The sequence below is a fragment of the Abramis brama genome, assembly GCF_963993115.1.
Source record: "Abramis brama genome assembly, chromosome: 16".
NCBI classification, from domain to species: domain Eukaryota; kingdom Metazoa; phylum Chordata; class Actinopteri; order Cypriniformes; family Leuciscidae; genus Abramis; species Abramis brama.
Genome location: NC_139978.1, coordinates 780,176 through 796,259, shown reverse-complemented (window position 1 = coordinate 796,259; position 16,084 = coordinate 780,176). Strand labels below are relative to the sequence as shown.

General features: G+C 40.9%; 1 protein-coding gene across 1 annotated transcript in view; it reads right to left on the bottom strand.

Annotated features, from left to right (window-relative positions):
* Window positions 1-16,084, bottom strand: part of cacna2d3a (calcium channel, voltage-dependent, alpha 2/delta subunit 3a) — a 132,019-nt gene that overhangs the window by 86,652 nt on the left and 29,283 nt on the right. The window contains exon 5 of the mRNA XM_084087788.1: window positions 2,289-2,451. Coding sequence (XP_083943914.1) covers window positions 2,289-2,451 — 163 coding nt within the window. The remainder of the gene's footprint in view (window positions 1-2,288; window positions 2,452-16,084) is intronic.

Below are 16,084 nucleotides of genomic sequence, written 5' to 3'. Positions count from 1 at the left end.
TTTGGTGCTGGGAGACGACGCAGGTTTGGTGCTGGGAGACGACGCAGGTTTGGTGCTGGGAGACGACGCAGGTTTGGTGCTGGGAGACGACGCAGGTTTGGTGCTGGGAGACGACGCAGGTTTGGTGCTGGGAGACGACGCAGGTTTGGTGCTGGGAGACGACGCAGGTTTGGTGCTGGGAGACGACACAGGTTTGGTGCTGGGAGACGACGCAGGTTTGGTGCTGGGAGACGACACAGGTTTGGTGCTGGGAGACGACGCAGGTTTGGTGCTGGGAGACGACGCAGGTTTGGTGCAGGGAGACGACGCAGGTTTGGTGCTGGGAGACGACGCAGGTTTGGTGCTGGGAGACGACGCAGGTTTGGTGCTGGGAGACGACGCAGGTTTGGTGCTGGGAGACGACGCAGGTTTGGTGCTGGGAGACGACGCAGGTTTGGTGCTGGGAGACGACGCAGGTTTGGTGCAGGGAGACGACACAGGTTTGGTGCTGGGAGACGACGCAGGTTTGGTGCTGGGAGACGACGCAGGTTTGGTGCTGGGAGACGACACAGGTTTGGTGCTGGGAGACGACGCAGGTTTGGTGCTGGGAGACGACGCAGGTTTGGTGCAGGGAGACGACGCAGGTTTGGTGCTGGGAGACGACGCAGGTTTGGTGCTGGGAGACGACGCAGGTTTGGTGCTGGGAGACGACGCAGGTTTGGTGCTGGGAGACGACACAGGTTTGGTGCTGGGAGACGACGCAGGTTTGGTGCTGGGAGACGACACAGGTTTGGTGCTGGGAGACGACGCAGGTTTGGTGCTGGGAGACGACACAGGTTTGGTGCTGGGAGACGACGCAGGTTTGGTGCTGGGAGACGACGCAGGTTTGGTGCAGGGAGACGACGCAGGTTTGGTGCTGGGAGACGACACAGGTTTGGTGCTGGGAGACGACGCAGGTTTGGTGCTGGGAGACGACGCAGGTTTGGTGCAGGGAGACGACGCAGGTTTGGTGCTGGGAGACGACGCAGGTTTGGTGCTGGGAGACGACGCAGGTTTGGTGCTGGGAGACGACGCAGGTTTGGTGCAGGGAGACGACGCAGGTTTGGTGCTGGGAGACGACACAGGTTTGGTGCTGGGAGACGACGCAGGGAGACGACGCAGGTTTGGTGCTGGGAGACGACGCAGGTTTGGTGCTGGGAGACGACGCAGGTTTGGTGCTGGGAGACGACGCAGGTTTGGTGCTGGGAGACGAAGCAGGTTTGGTGCTGGGAGACGACGCAGGTTTGGTACTGGGAGACGACGCAGGTTTGGTGCTGGGAGACGAAGCAGGTTTGGTGCTGGGAGACGACGCAGGTTTGGTACTGGGAGACGACGCAGGTTTGGTGCTGGGAGACGACGCAGGTTTGGTGCTGGGAGACGACACAGGTTTGGTGCTAGGGTTGGGCGATGTCCCCTAAATTGGCAGTTGACGATGTTTACAGTAAAACATCGCGATGGACGATGATATATTTTTTTAGGGGGAATAAAAAAAGCACTTTTTATTTTACTATATTTCTTTACATAAATATTGGAATAAATTAATCAAACTTGACACGCGGGACACGACCCCGGTCTCCTGGGTGAAAGTCCTGTGTTGTTTGACCCATCCACCACCCCAACAAACCGGATTTTCGGCCTTTCATAGGCCTACTACTCGCTACTGTAGTCGCTCTTACTGCTACGGAATCGTGCTGACCATCACGGAGAAAAATCAGATAAACGTGTCCGTGTACACCAGGGCTCCGGAACCTTTTTTCATTTTTGGTTAATGCATTTTTCCAAAAGAGCCACAGTAAAAAAAAATATACAATATTATTACGTGCTTTTTTTCAATAAAATTTCAACAGTAGTAATTATTAGGTCCATAGACAACTAAAAACAAACAAATATTCAGCAAACAATAAATAAGTTGCAATATGGAAATAATTGTGCAGGGCTTTCGCCGTGAGGTTGAGTTATAAATCCTCTTCGTGTGTGTGTGAGAGAGAGCGGTTAGTTGATTGCTGTGGTGACTCGTGACACTCGCGATAATTCTTATCAATCCTCAAACAGTTTTGTCTTTGTAAAATAGCGTATTTAGAGGGCTTTATACAGTAGAAACACATGATCACAGTGAAACATTCCAGTATTGTTATATGAAATATCAGCAGTATTTGAACATTGCTTGGCCAATCAAATTAGGGGACTGTAACTAACTACTAAATAAATGTGTATATAACCCTAGAGCATCTCACACATTGTCCTCTTCGAGTGAGTGATGCTGATCATACCCTTGTTGTACATGTTGGTGGGCACCTGGACGACACTGAGGCTGAGGTTGACGGACAGATTATTGAAATGTTCATTCGGCTGCAGGATGAACTCTCCACCCAGCTCCACGCTCTTGCCCTCTTCATCCATCTCGTTGATCAACACTGCGTTAAAGTACTCGTACTGTCAGGAGAGAGAGAGACACATATGACAAGGGTGAGGTCATCACAAATGGTGATCCAGCTCAAAAAAACTTTGCAAAGCCGATGCAGAAATATGGCTTTTGTTGTGGCAGAGCGGCAGCGCGTGAGAGTTGTGATACTCAGCTAAATATTGTCTAATCATCATTATGGAGATACCCTTTTTTGTCAATGATCCTCTGTTGGAGGAAGATTCATTTCTTTTTTTGGCTCCTAAACTCAGGACTAGCCATTCCAGCACTGCTCTGTATTCAGACACACTGTCAAATTAATTCTAGACTAAAAACTCATTTTTAAAGTCAAGCTTTCACCTAATTCATCAACTAAACACACGGTTATGCTGTTAGGTCAGAAACATAAACACCTCTCACATAATATAAATTATAATTGCTATGTGAATGCCACACTCTAAAAAATCTTTCTACCCAATTCCCACTTTTTATTTTATTTTTGTGTTTGGGTAGTTTTTGTGTTATCCTGAGTCAGACGTAACAATCCCGTGTTTGGGTAGTGTTTATGTTACCCAAATCCTGGGTCAGATATAATAACCCAGTGGTTGAGTTTAATTTTGCAACAGGCACGTGCACACATAGACATCAAAAGGGGCTTGAGCACCTGTCCTTTTTATTCCTGGAGAGAAAGTGCCCTTTTTTCTGGGGTGCTTTTTTTTTTTTAAATAATATATATTTCTGTTTGCGCACAGCTTCCCTGTCAAACAAATATATTTATTGAAGAATAGTATATCTAAATATCAGGTCAGGAGTTCTGAAGCGCTCCCTCTCCCTCTCCCCCGATCGTTAAACCCGATTGTATTGCTTCCGCTAAAGAAAATAGTACGCTCCGTCTCTACGGTTAGAATCCTGTGAGTCCATAGCAACGCTCTGTTTTTCATGGCAACGGTCTGTTATACTCCGCACAGCGGTCTGTTATCAAGAAATAACAGACCGCATTCTACATTGGAATTCAACCAAGCCATGTAATAAAATAAGTTAATAAAATAATATCACCACCAGGTGATATGCTTTAGTTATTTTGTTTATCCCATGCATTGCCCTGTCAATTAGATGCAAATGTGCGCATTTTAGTTGACGCCTAATTTGCATACAGAACGTCCCCAGTTAATGACTTACATCAAGAGTCTTTCCCCCTGAAATTTAGAAATCTAAATTGGTGAATTTAGAAGAAATCTACAGATGCAAATAGATGGAGGATACACTAAAAAATGTAGTAAATCTGAGTAACTGCATCTGGTACATTAATAAATAAAACTGAGTAGAAATAAGTTAACATCAAACTTTAAAAATAACAATATTTATAAATTAACTTTTTATTTATAAGTAATTTAACTTTTTTATTTCCTCTAAACCTTTATAAAATAGTATTCCATACAACCACAAATACATACATGACATTGGCTTTTATTGAATTTTTACTCAATTATTTTGTTAAGTTTAATTTTAAAGTGTTATGTATTCTGATAACACCAAAATAATTAAAACGATGTAGTGCCTTGTGCAAAAATAAACAAATTATTAGTAAAACACTCCCCTCTGCTTGATGCAGTTATTTAGATTATTCTAAATATGAAGAGTTCAGATGCAAAAGCCTCTAAGTGCCATCTGAAATTTCCTTATAATGATCATTTTTATCAAGCTTGTATGTTTATGTTCACTTATTTCACATTACTGGCAATGACAATTACCTATTAATTGTCATTTAAGTTAAATTACTGAACTTAAATATACAAGCTTGAAAAAAAAATGCTCATTTTAGAAGAAAATTTCAGATGGCACTTAGAGGCTTTTGCATCTGAACTCTTCATATATACTTGAAACTAGTAGTATAGAAAATGTTTTCGACACATGCACATTGTGGAATGGTTTGCTTTGCTGCTCTATAAACCTAGTGAATACTAAGGAGACCATGGTTTCTGTGTGAACTGATTATTTAGACATCTTTTGAAAATGAAACAATTGCGTGAGTTTGAGGAAGATAAAATTAATTAACTTTTTAAATTATTTTTTTAAAAAGGAAGTCAGAGTTGCATTAATATACTTTTTTGTTTAAAGAAAGAAAAAAAATACGTAATTATGAGAAGTGCCCTTTATTTCACTTGAGCCCCTGCCCCTCAAAATATCTGTGCACGTCCCTGTTTTGCAATATGTATTCAAAACTAATATGCTATAAAATATGCTATACTGTAAAATATGATAAAAAATAAAGGAATTACCATGCAAACCAGTGGTTGTGTGGAGTTTTTCTTTTTTTTTTAAGTTAATCTGTAAACATGAATTCATGTATGAAGTAAAAAATAAATAAAAAAAGCTAGAAATGAATCAACCCAGTATGCTGGGTTAAATTAACAACCCAATTTTTTCTGTCCAATATTTACCCAGCCCTTGGGTTGAAAACAACTCAGATTGGGTTGTTTTTAACCCAGTGTTTTTTAGAGAGCATTCATGCTAATATGAGTCTGTTAGTTTGAGACCGTTGGGAACATCCCGAGGATGAGCCAGAGAAGAACAGACTGCCGGATCCAGCTGTGGGCCGGCCAGATGTTCCACACAGTCTTCCACACAAGTAGGGGTGTCACAATATATCGCACTACAAAAATGCAACATTATGTATGGTGGATAGTGACAATATGTATGGTGGATAGTTCACCGAAAATAAAAAAAGGTTTTAGTGTCTAAAATAAACCACTACAATATATGATGTTGAATATAATGTATAATAATGCAATGGGGGAATATTTGTGGCTCCTGATTAATGCCAAATGTCTGATGTTAGCAGTAAAAAGTGTCCGACATTATTTTAAATATATCTAGTCAGTGACAGAGATCAAGCATATTCATCAATAATAATTCAGTATTTTCAGCTTCAGAATCATGAATATGTTTATTCTGGTGTCTCTATTGTCCTGTGCTTTGTGTTTCCAGCACCAAGTCCAAACCTGTTCATTTACACACACACACACACACACACACACACAGTGTAAAACCAAATTTAACATTTTAATCAACAGTTAATTTTTTGACAACCTTTTACCATATGTCTTGAAGTATCACAATAATATCTTATCGAGTTCAGTATCGTGATATGCATCGGATCGTGACATGAGAGAATCGTTACACCCCTAATTTCAAGTAATCAGGGCAAAGAATGAACAAGATTTGAAAATAAAAGTAGAAAACACAACTCTGAAGGCTTGCAGGGACATCTTTGAATACACCAGACCGGGTGAGAGACATGGAAATAACTGCATGGCATCCTCAAATCCTCCCCAAAACTTCTAGATTTACAGATAAGGGATGGCAAACATTTGGGGGATATGGGGACAGAATGTGCTCTCTCAGGTTACAGACAGAAGAGCTGCGAAATCTGAGAAACGGCAGCGCTATCAGAACGCCAGAGAACAGCAGCATGTGCAGTCTCTCGAGCAGCAGTGGAGAAAGTGCTTTAAACACACATCTAAACACACATCGCTATGCACACAAAATCAAGTTAAAATGCCACATTATGATAAACATTGCTGACTGTATTTGAGCACAAATAAACCCTTGCTCTGGCACACACAACCCTTTTGCCCTTCTCCACTGTCAGGTTTATATTTTTAGCACTGCAGTGTACCAGAGGAGCTATTAATAAATCATTCAGCAGTATTATATTTACAGCAGTGCTGTCATCTGCTCACTGTACTCTCTTCACAGCACTGCTGTATTGTCACAAAAAAAGACAAAAGAAGTTTACAATAAATTATCTTGTGTTATAAGATCCTATTTCAGAAATTATGACCAGAAAAGCAGAATTTCAGAATTTTGAAACTTGTAAGTTAAATGTTTTTAGCCTTTGGAGGCTTTAGTATAGAAAGTGTGGTTATGAATATGTTTGAATAGTCACTAAATGGTAAAAAATATTGAATGCTGTATATATGTTTCAATTATATTTAGTTCTGTTAGTTAATTGTGTTTTAGTGTGGATTTCCCTGTGCCGTCTGCCTGAGTTCTAGCTCCTTGTTTCCATGGTTTAGTTCTACACCTGTTCTGTTTTCTGTTGATTACTCCTTTGTGTATTTAAAGGCCCCCTGAAATCATAATGTAAGTTTTTTTTAGTATAAATATGTTAGCCTTAAGGTTATGAATAAGCTGGTGTGAAAACTATGACAAAATAGTAACAATATTCCAAAACTATGACAAAATTCGTATTTAGGAGATATAATTAAGCATTCAAAACTTACAGTCTCTCACTTCCGCTTAAATGAATCAGGGATTTTAATGACATCACCGCAGACTTCAGCTTCATCATCACATCTTCTGTCCAATCAAATGCTCTCTAGAATCTGAAGCTCCGCCCCCTATGCTATAAACACCACCTGACCAAAGCGAGCGTTGACGCGTCACGGAGTAATATGGGTTAGACGTGTGTTCAGTTGCTCAAACGCGCGAGTTTTATTCGGTTCTCCAACTGTACGTTGGTTAAGAATGAAATGACTAGAATTTATTTCCACCTCTACTATTGAATCCAGCGTATCATCAGCGCTCGGATTCGCTTCCACGGTGCTGTCAGTCTGTGAGGGAAACTGAACGCTATTGGCTATTTGAAAAGGGGGAGGAGCCATTCAATATGCCCCGCCTTAGCTTCCCGTTTCAGTGGAAATTACGTCAACGCATCAAACAAAGCTGCGCGTTTCAAGCCACTTCAGTGGGACTTTAAGCCTTTAGTTCAGTCTGTTCCATGTAACAAAGCGGGGACAAGGTGACACACACAACCTGAATCTCGAGACTGTCATGTCGACAGCTTAACTCCTGACTTGTTTTCACAAACACACAAGACAAATGCACAACAGATATATGGCTTCTGAAGAAAAAGAAGCTGTCGACGCGCATTTCTGGTGTCTATTCATGGATTCAGTGACGCGCTACGCTACGCTATGTCGTGATGTTCATACGTTCAGCCAAACGGCTTGGCGTGTTTAGACACATGCTTCAGACACCGGCTCACGTGGAAACATATAGCATCACTCCCATAGCATTAGCTCCACTCGTAATGAGATAACCTTGGCTTTTCACACATTACAAGCTCTGTTTACTCTTAAAGATAAAGGGGTTTTATCGGCATCTATGGCTTCATGAACAACCTTTCCGATGCACAAAAGTCTGTTTTATAGTGGAAACAGTTCTTCTGAGAGTAGGTCTCGGGCTGTAAGTATATACGGGTGTATAAAGTGTGTGAAGCTTGTAAAGTGACTGTGGCGCAGAGAGGAATATGCTGACAGGCTCAGGACATTGAGTCAGCAGTCTGAGAAGGACCATTCAGCAGAAACTTCACTTTAAACAGGTTAAAACTGTACACTGGTCCTCAGAGTTTCATACATCTGAGAGGAGAGATGTTTCTGTAGTCTGATGTCTTAACACACAATGAGAGGGAATCTTTTCTTACCTGTCATCCATAACTTCATATTCTATACTGCCCTATTGCACCAGAATGAGAAAGATCGCCTCAAAAAATAAAATATCATTCCAAACTGTATGACTGTGAAACACAAAAGAGGATATTTTTGAAGAATGTTTTGACTTTGATTGTAAGGAGACACATTAAACCTACTGGTAGTGTAATATTATGGGTGGTTACACTTTTTTTCTGATAGTATATTTACAAATACATGTCAACTAGCAGTCATTAGAATATTAATTATTATAAATTATAAATCCCTCTTTTAAATTCCTTCCTAAATCCACTTCTAAAATGCCTTAAAGGGATAGTTCATCTAACAATGAAAGTTCTGGGATTTATAATGCATCACATACACAGCCTCCATCCAGAAATGAGATTTTCTTGGGCGTTATAAATGTCATCCGGCAGAAGAGATGCTGGCAGAGAGCAGATTATGTGCTGAATTTCCACTGGTGTGTTTAATCTGAGTTATTTGGTGGAGACCAGAGACTCTGTTGATGTACACACATTTTAACAACCTCAACTATATTTTGACACAAATAACATTTAATAGCACATAAGGTTTTACTTAATAGCGCTGCCAGCTTCAGCAGAGGAAAGTAAAGGACATCTTTTTCCATATTTCCATACCACACATATTTAATTTCAGATTGAAATAAAGGCAAGCTCACACTACAGAACTATGAGACATGAATTGCAATAAAGCTCACACTACACAACTAAAAAAAGATGAGACAAACAAAGGAAACTGTGAAGAAATACACCCGGCCTGGCTGTCGAAGTCTGTTCATCAAAAACTGATGGTAAATCAAATAGATCATAATGTTAAGTATAGAGCAAAGACCACTTATTTACATTTTAAAATATGTTAGTTTATTAGTATAAATTGTTGCCTTGCAGTCATGTAGATTAAGGTGCATGATGTCATTAGATGTTTCATCGCTCACACTACAAGATCACGTGGCGATAATATCAAGTTTAAACATATCGCAGCGTCTCAAGACAGACTCGGATCACGCCACCGACTTGCTCATATCTGACCAGCATCAGTGAACGCAACGATTTGGCAGCGATCTGGGGTTTTTTATTACGGACCTTGTAAATCTGTCTGAGCAAAATCCTGCCAAAAGACCTGTAGAGTAAGCCTGTCTTAAACATTTGCCAGTGGGGGATAACTTAGCATATTGTAAACAAAAACGCCTGAAGCTATTCATGTGTATTAAAATATTGTGCATGTGTATTAAAAGAAAGTGTTAGGATGATTTGATGAAAGTGGATTTAATTTTGACTCACTGGTATACAATGTCATTGCATCTGTAGTCAAAATTAATACATTTTGATGTCACACACCATTACATGCATATCAATTCTTTCAGGATCTCTTTGTTCACCATTTCTTTATCCTTCCCTCTCTCTGGCGTATGTCTTTAGACCTTCAGTTCTGTTGAAGCGAGCCAGTCCAGCATCCTATGATCAAGGTCAATTAGCCGTTCGGGGGCCGATATATGGGGCAGCTAGTATCAGCGTATCAGTATCGGCGTATCAGCGCAGCACGGGAGGTTGTCTTTGCCTTGACCGTGTCCAGGTGTCTTCTAAACAGCAGAGTTCTGTTAAGCCTCACGCCAAGGTATGTGAGGAAGGGCTGGTGCTGAAGCCGTGTGTTGTCAACCATGACGTTCATTTCGCGGGACGCCTCTTTGTTGTGGATGTGTAACATTGATGATACGGTCTTGTCAGCGCTAGGTTTGAGGCGCCAGTTCTTCAGGTATGAAGACAGGATGTTCATGTCAAGGAAAGCGGTGCCGGCCTTCTCCCAGCTTGTTCTTTGGGCAGTTGGAGGTCGACCACTGGATTGAGGATAGGGACAAAGTCACCTTCAGTGCTGTAGCCCCATTCTGTACGATGGCTATTGAAGTCTCCAGAATACAAGTCAGGGACTGGGACATCTGGCAGCGACGATGGAATCAGTCTGCTTGGAGGTGGCTTGTAGACGTTAACGATGGTAGTATCTTGCACTTTCGTTGTGATCCATTCTACCTCTGTCCTTTCTGGGGATATCCTATAGCTGACCAGGCCATATCATTGCGGACAAATGTAGCCATGCCATGGTGTTTATTGGCAATGTATACCCAGGGACCTTCATGATGTTCTTGTTTTCAGCATGGGTCTCTTGCAGTAGAATCACTGTCACATTGTTTTTGTTGGCTATTTGCTCAAGTACACTGAACAAAATTATAAACGCAAAACTTTTGTTTTTGCCCCCATTTTTCATGAGCTGAACTCAAAGATCTAAGACTTTTTGTATGTACACAAAAGGCCTATTTCTCTCAAATATTGTTCACAAATCTGTCTAAATCAGTGTTAGTGAGCACTTCTCCTTTGCTGAGATAATCCATCCACCTCACAGGTGTGGCATATGAAGATGCTGATTAGACAGCATGATTATTGCACAGGTGTGCCTTAGGCTGGCCACAATAAAAGGCAACTCTAAAATGTGCAGTTTTACTGTATTGGGGGGGGGGGGGGGTTTATGCTGCTAAAGATCCGCATCTTCATCAAAACATTACAGTCACAGCCTCAATACTGAACATCCGAATCAATCCAAATTAGGCTCATTATATATTACGCTTAATTCACAACAATTGCCTGGTTCAGAATCACACTATTACTAAAACGAAGCGGAGATGTGGTGTTTTTAATATGCTTTAAGACAAACCATGTGTAAATTCATAAGTCGACTCCATTGCTGAGTATTTTCTCCTTAAAACTGCAGTGAACCAAAGACAGTCTCAAAAACACGCTTTGAAATCGCTGGTGTTTCTGACGTCACAAACTACCTTGTAACCAATCAGATCAACGTGTGATCGTCAACCAGTGGATCTCTGAGCTGAGTGAGTGAGTGGAGGCGGGGCTCATTTGCATATTCATAGAACCGCGCATACTAAATGAGGCAAGGGTGTCGAGTTACATTCAAGGTATTTTAAGGCATGAAGACATTTTTTTCAAGGAAAAAAGCATTTGAATAAGTCATTTTGGTGATCAAAGATGAGTTTTAAGGAATAAAACTATTGACTTTAATATCAGATAACACTTTATTTTGATGCTTCCCAACAGACATTCTACTGACAAGAAGTAACTTATTCTTAAGTTATTCTACTTAACTTACTCTACTGACCCGAACAGTCTACTAATACTCAGCTAATACTCTAAAGAGATCAGTTAACATGTATGGGCATGTTTGCAGCTTTGCCCGATCTACATAATTCCTTTAGTGAATGGGGTGATGGATGCGGAATCAGTTAGTGAATCTGCCCTGTCCTCTACTTTCCTCCGGCAGTAAAATCTATTAAGTGTCAGTTGTGTCGGTATATTTCTGAGGGAGTTACAGATGCTGGAGTATCTGAAGCTCAACACAGTCTCTGGTCTCCACCTGCCAACACAAGTTACGCAGATTAAACCCAGCGGTGGAGATTCAGCACATAATCTGCTCTCTTTCTCACATCTCTGCTGTCGTGTGACATTTACTACGCCCAGGAAAATCTCCTCTCTGTAAGTGTGCAGAATTAAGCCTGAGAAAATCCCCAGTAAGAGGAACGATTTACTCAGAAAACTCTCTAGCATAAATATGTATGGATGAGGAGAAAAAAGGAAAAAGGGAACCAGATTTTAACATCTTCTGAGTGGCATTTGCCAGTGCAAAACTTACCACAATGTTTAGGAGTTGTAGGTGGTTGTCAGTGCATTTCTATGGCATTGTGGTTGGTTTCTTCAGTAGGACATTTCTAGAGTATTCCAGTGAAAAGAGTCCTCACTCTTAAAAGTAACACTATGCAAGTAAAACTGTGACAGTTGAGTGCATGAAGTGTCCAATGTTCAAAACTGTTTCACTGGTTAATTAAGTGCATCAACCGGGTATTTTAAGTGCACTTTTTCTTTTTATTGCTTTTAATCTGCTTTTTTCCCGCATCACATATTGTAGTTATCATCATAAATTATCATAGAGTATCATTAAGACAAAGCTTAAACACTCAAAGGTCATCCTGTGAAAAAGCATTTTGAAATTGGACATTGCATTACCATGGAAACGGTACTTTAAAACCTTTTAACTTGATATCAAATTCAAATTTGGAACACAACTTGGTTAGATATTTGGCTTTGATTTTCTAGAGATTTTAGAGTCCAAATTATTTTCTTATAAAAATGTAGTTAGTATAGGGGATTATAGTTAACAGGTTAAATGGTTTAAAGGGATTTAAGAGAATGAAAAAGAATTATAAAACAAAAACATTTATTGTGAAAAAAATCTTTTTTTATTTAAAAATCTTAATAATATGCCTAATATGCCAAAAATGTCTTTATGTTTCTTGTCTCGTCACATTCAAAATCAAGTTTTTAGCAAACATCAAAATGGTTTACAAATTATTCACTATGGTAAAAGTGTTTTGAGGTCATAACATAGTATTGTGCAAGGAATCACATTTATTAATTAATAATCTGAGACTCTTATGATAAATTGTTTGTCATTCGTCAGTCCCTTTGGATAAAGGCATATGTTAAAGTCCCCCTGTAGTCAATAATTGTATAACTTAAAACTCATCTTTGATCACCAAAATGTTTTTTCCTTCATGTCTTAAAATATCTTGAATGTAACTCGACACCCTTGCCTCATTTAGTATGCGCGGTTCTATGAATATGCAAATGAGCCCCGCCTCCACTCACTCACTCAGCTCAGAGATCCACTGGTTGACGATCACACGTTGATCTGATTGGTTACAAGGTAGTTTGTGACGTCAGAAACACCAGCGATTTCAAAGCGTGTTTTTGAGACTGTCTTTGGTTCACTGCAGTTTTAAGGAGGAAATACTCAGCAATGGAGTCGACTTATGAATTTACACATGGTTTGTCTTAAAGCATATTAAAAACACCACATAGACACATAAACAATATTAAAAGCTGGATTTTCGCCACAAGGGGACTTTAAATTAATAAATGTAAATATGCGCATAAATAATTTTGACAGAACAAAGAGTGGAAAAACAAGATGTGGAGGAAGCTGCCGGTCAGCTCACTGGATAACTTATAGTTCTGTCTGTGAAATCACGTGCGTATAATCAGCTCTCTGCTGTATGTCATTTTCCTGCATGGTTATTTCCATGAGGATTGGCAGCGTCAGACAGCGAGAGCGCTGGAACAGATTATGAAGCTGAGGAGTGCTCTGCTATGAGCAGATAAGAAAACACTCGCTGCCAGCAGAAACCCAACAAACAGCCAAAACCAGGAGAGACCGTCTCTGAGGAGGATTCACACTTCAGCGGCCTTCAGCCTTTATTTATTTATTTCTTGCTTCTAATGTTTGATTTCACCATATCATCACTACAGGCTAAATTCAATGTAAAGCAGCACCACTGGGTTCATATTCACGGTGAATAAACCCTCAGCACGTCAGAAGTCAGTGAGTTCAGAGCGAACTCCAGATCTCGATTCATGTTTTTAGGCTGTGCTCACACTGGGCGAGATTGGCTGGATTAAAAGTAAACCAACTCTGTTAGTGCGGCTCATTTGAATAAGTGTGAAGTTCTGTCTTTAGTTTTCCTCCCAGAGTTGTTTCTGTGAAAGGAAAGGTAACATATTCTGTCAGCGCACGTGCCAGGCTCAGACTACATGAGTTTTATGCTGATTTATCTCTGATTTACGCCTCTTTGGTTACGATGATCGGCTCAAATAATCTGGTAATGTGAGCCATTTACAGATCAAATCTTACAACTCCTGATCTACTCACAGAGACAACTGGGTCAAACATCTCTGAGATTTAGGATTTTAAATTGGGATGAATATAACTATGATTACATCAGTACTTTCACATTGCCGTCAGTTTCCCGCAGGAACACACTCCCTCAGCCGGCCTGAGTGGCAGAAGAGCTGATGAGCGACTGGATTTAATAGAAGAAACTGTGAAAACTCGAGTAAAACAAACGATTATCAGTTTAAAATAAAGGTTGGACTCGATTTAGTGTTCCTTACAACTTACCAAAGATCCAGTGATCATGGATATTGACATGCAGCAGGAATCGTGTTTACTCACATTTATATGAGCCTGATTTCGACGCCGGTGAAAAACATGAAGCTAACTTGCCTGTGAACGCTTTATATAAATACAATATAGGTCTAAATCCATGTGATCACTTATATCAATGTTATATATATCATCATATCGTTCAGCCCTAAAACTTGTATTATTTTTGTCAGTGTTTATTTAAAAACATCCAATTATGCAGAATATACGATTGTAAATATTTATTGATGAGTTGTCAGTACAATAAATAACAATAGAATATATAGGGTGTGATTTTACCCCTAAATTCAGCATATCGACTAATAATAACTGTGAACCCACCTTTCTCTGCCTGGATCCAGATGTTACAGTGAATTGCAGAGATCCATTTGCTTCTCTATTCTGTAGCTTTCAGGAGTCTGTAAAAATATACCTCAGATTTCTTGTCAAATCTAGTTGCTCAGTCAATCTTCAAAGCTCTTTCCCGGTTTAGATGTCCACTCAGTGTTTCTGCCACTCAGTGTTTCAGTGTTTCCGCCACTCAGTGTTTCAGTGTTTCTTGCCACTCAGTGTTTCTGTCTCTCAGTGTTTCTGCCACTCAGTGTTTCTGTCTCTCAGTGTTTCTGCCACTCAGTGTTTCTGCCTCTCAGTGTTTCTGCCTCTCAGTGTTTCAGTGTTTCTGCCACTCAGTGTTTCAGTGTTTCTTGCCACTCAGTGTTTCTGTCACTCAGTGTTTCTGCCACTCAGTGTTTCTTGCTACTCAGTGTTTCTGCCACTCAGTGTTTCTTGCTACTCAGTGTTTCCGCCACTCAGTGTTTCTTGCCACTCAGTGTTTCTGTCACTCAGTGTTTCTGCCACTCAGTGTTTCTTGCCACTCAGTGTTTCTGTCACTCAGTGTTTCTGCCACTCAGTGTTTCCGCCACTCAGTGTTTCAGTGTTTCTGCCACTCAGTGTTTCTGCCACTCAGTGTTTCTTGCCACTCAGTGTTTCTGTCACTCAGTGTTTCTGTCACTCAGTGTTTCTGCCACTCAGTGTTTCAGTGTTTCTGCCACTCAGTGTTTCAGTGTTTCTGCCACTCAGTGTTTCAGTGTTTCTGCCACTCAGTGTTTCTGTCACTCAGTGTTTCAGTGTTTCTGCCACTCAGTGTTTCTGTCTCTCAGTGTTTCAGTGTTTCTGCCACTCAGTGTTTCTGTGTTTCTGCCACTCAGTGTTTCTGCCACTCAGTGTTTCAGTGTTTCTGCCACTCAGTGTTTCAGTGTTTCTGCCACTCAGTGTTTCAGTGTTTCTGCCACTCAGTGTTTCTGTCACTCAGTGTTTCTGCCACTCAGTGTTTCAGTGTTTCTGCCACTCAGTGTTTCAGTGTTTCTGCCACTCAGTGTTTCAGTGTTTCTGCCACTCAGTGTTTCAGTGTTTCTGCCACTCAGTGTTTCTGCCTCTCAGTGTTTCAGTGTTTCTGCCACTCAGTGTTTCTGCCACTCAGTGGTTCAGTGTTTCTGCCACTCAGTGTTTCTGCCACTCAGTGTTTCTGCCTCTCAGTGTTTCAGTGTTTCTGCCACTCAGTGTTTCAGTGTTTCTTGCCACTCAGTGTTTCTGTCACTCAGTGTTTCTGCCTCTCAGTGTTTCAGTGTTTCTTGCCACTCAGTGTTTCTGCCACTCAGTGTTTCTTGCCACTCAGTGTTTCAGTGTTTCTGCCACTCAGTGTTTCTGCCTCTCAGTGTTTCAGTGTTTCTGCCACTCAGTGTTTCTGCCACTCAGTGTTTCAGTGTTTCTTGCCACTCAGTGTTTCTGCCACTCAGTGTTTCTTGCCACTCAGTGTTTCTGCCACTCAGTGTTTCATTGTTTCTTGCCACTCAGTGTTTCTTGCCACTCAGTGTTTCTGCCACTCAGTGTTTCAGTGTTTCTTGCCACTCAGTGTTTCTTGTCTCTCAGTGTTTCTGCCACTCAGTGTTTCAGTGTTTCTGCCACTCAGTGTTTCATTGTTTCTGCCACTCAGTGTTTCAGTGTTTCTGCCACTCAGTGTTTCAGTGTTTCTGCCACTCAGTGTTTCAGTGTTTCTGCCACTCAATGTTTCAGTGTTTCTTGCCACTCAGTGTTTCTTGTCTCTCAGTGT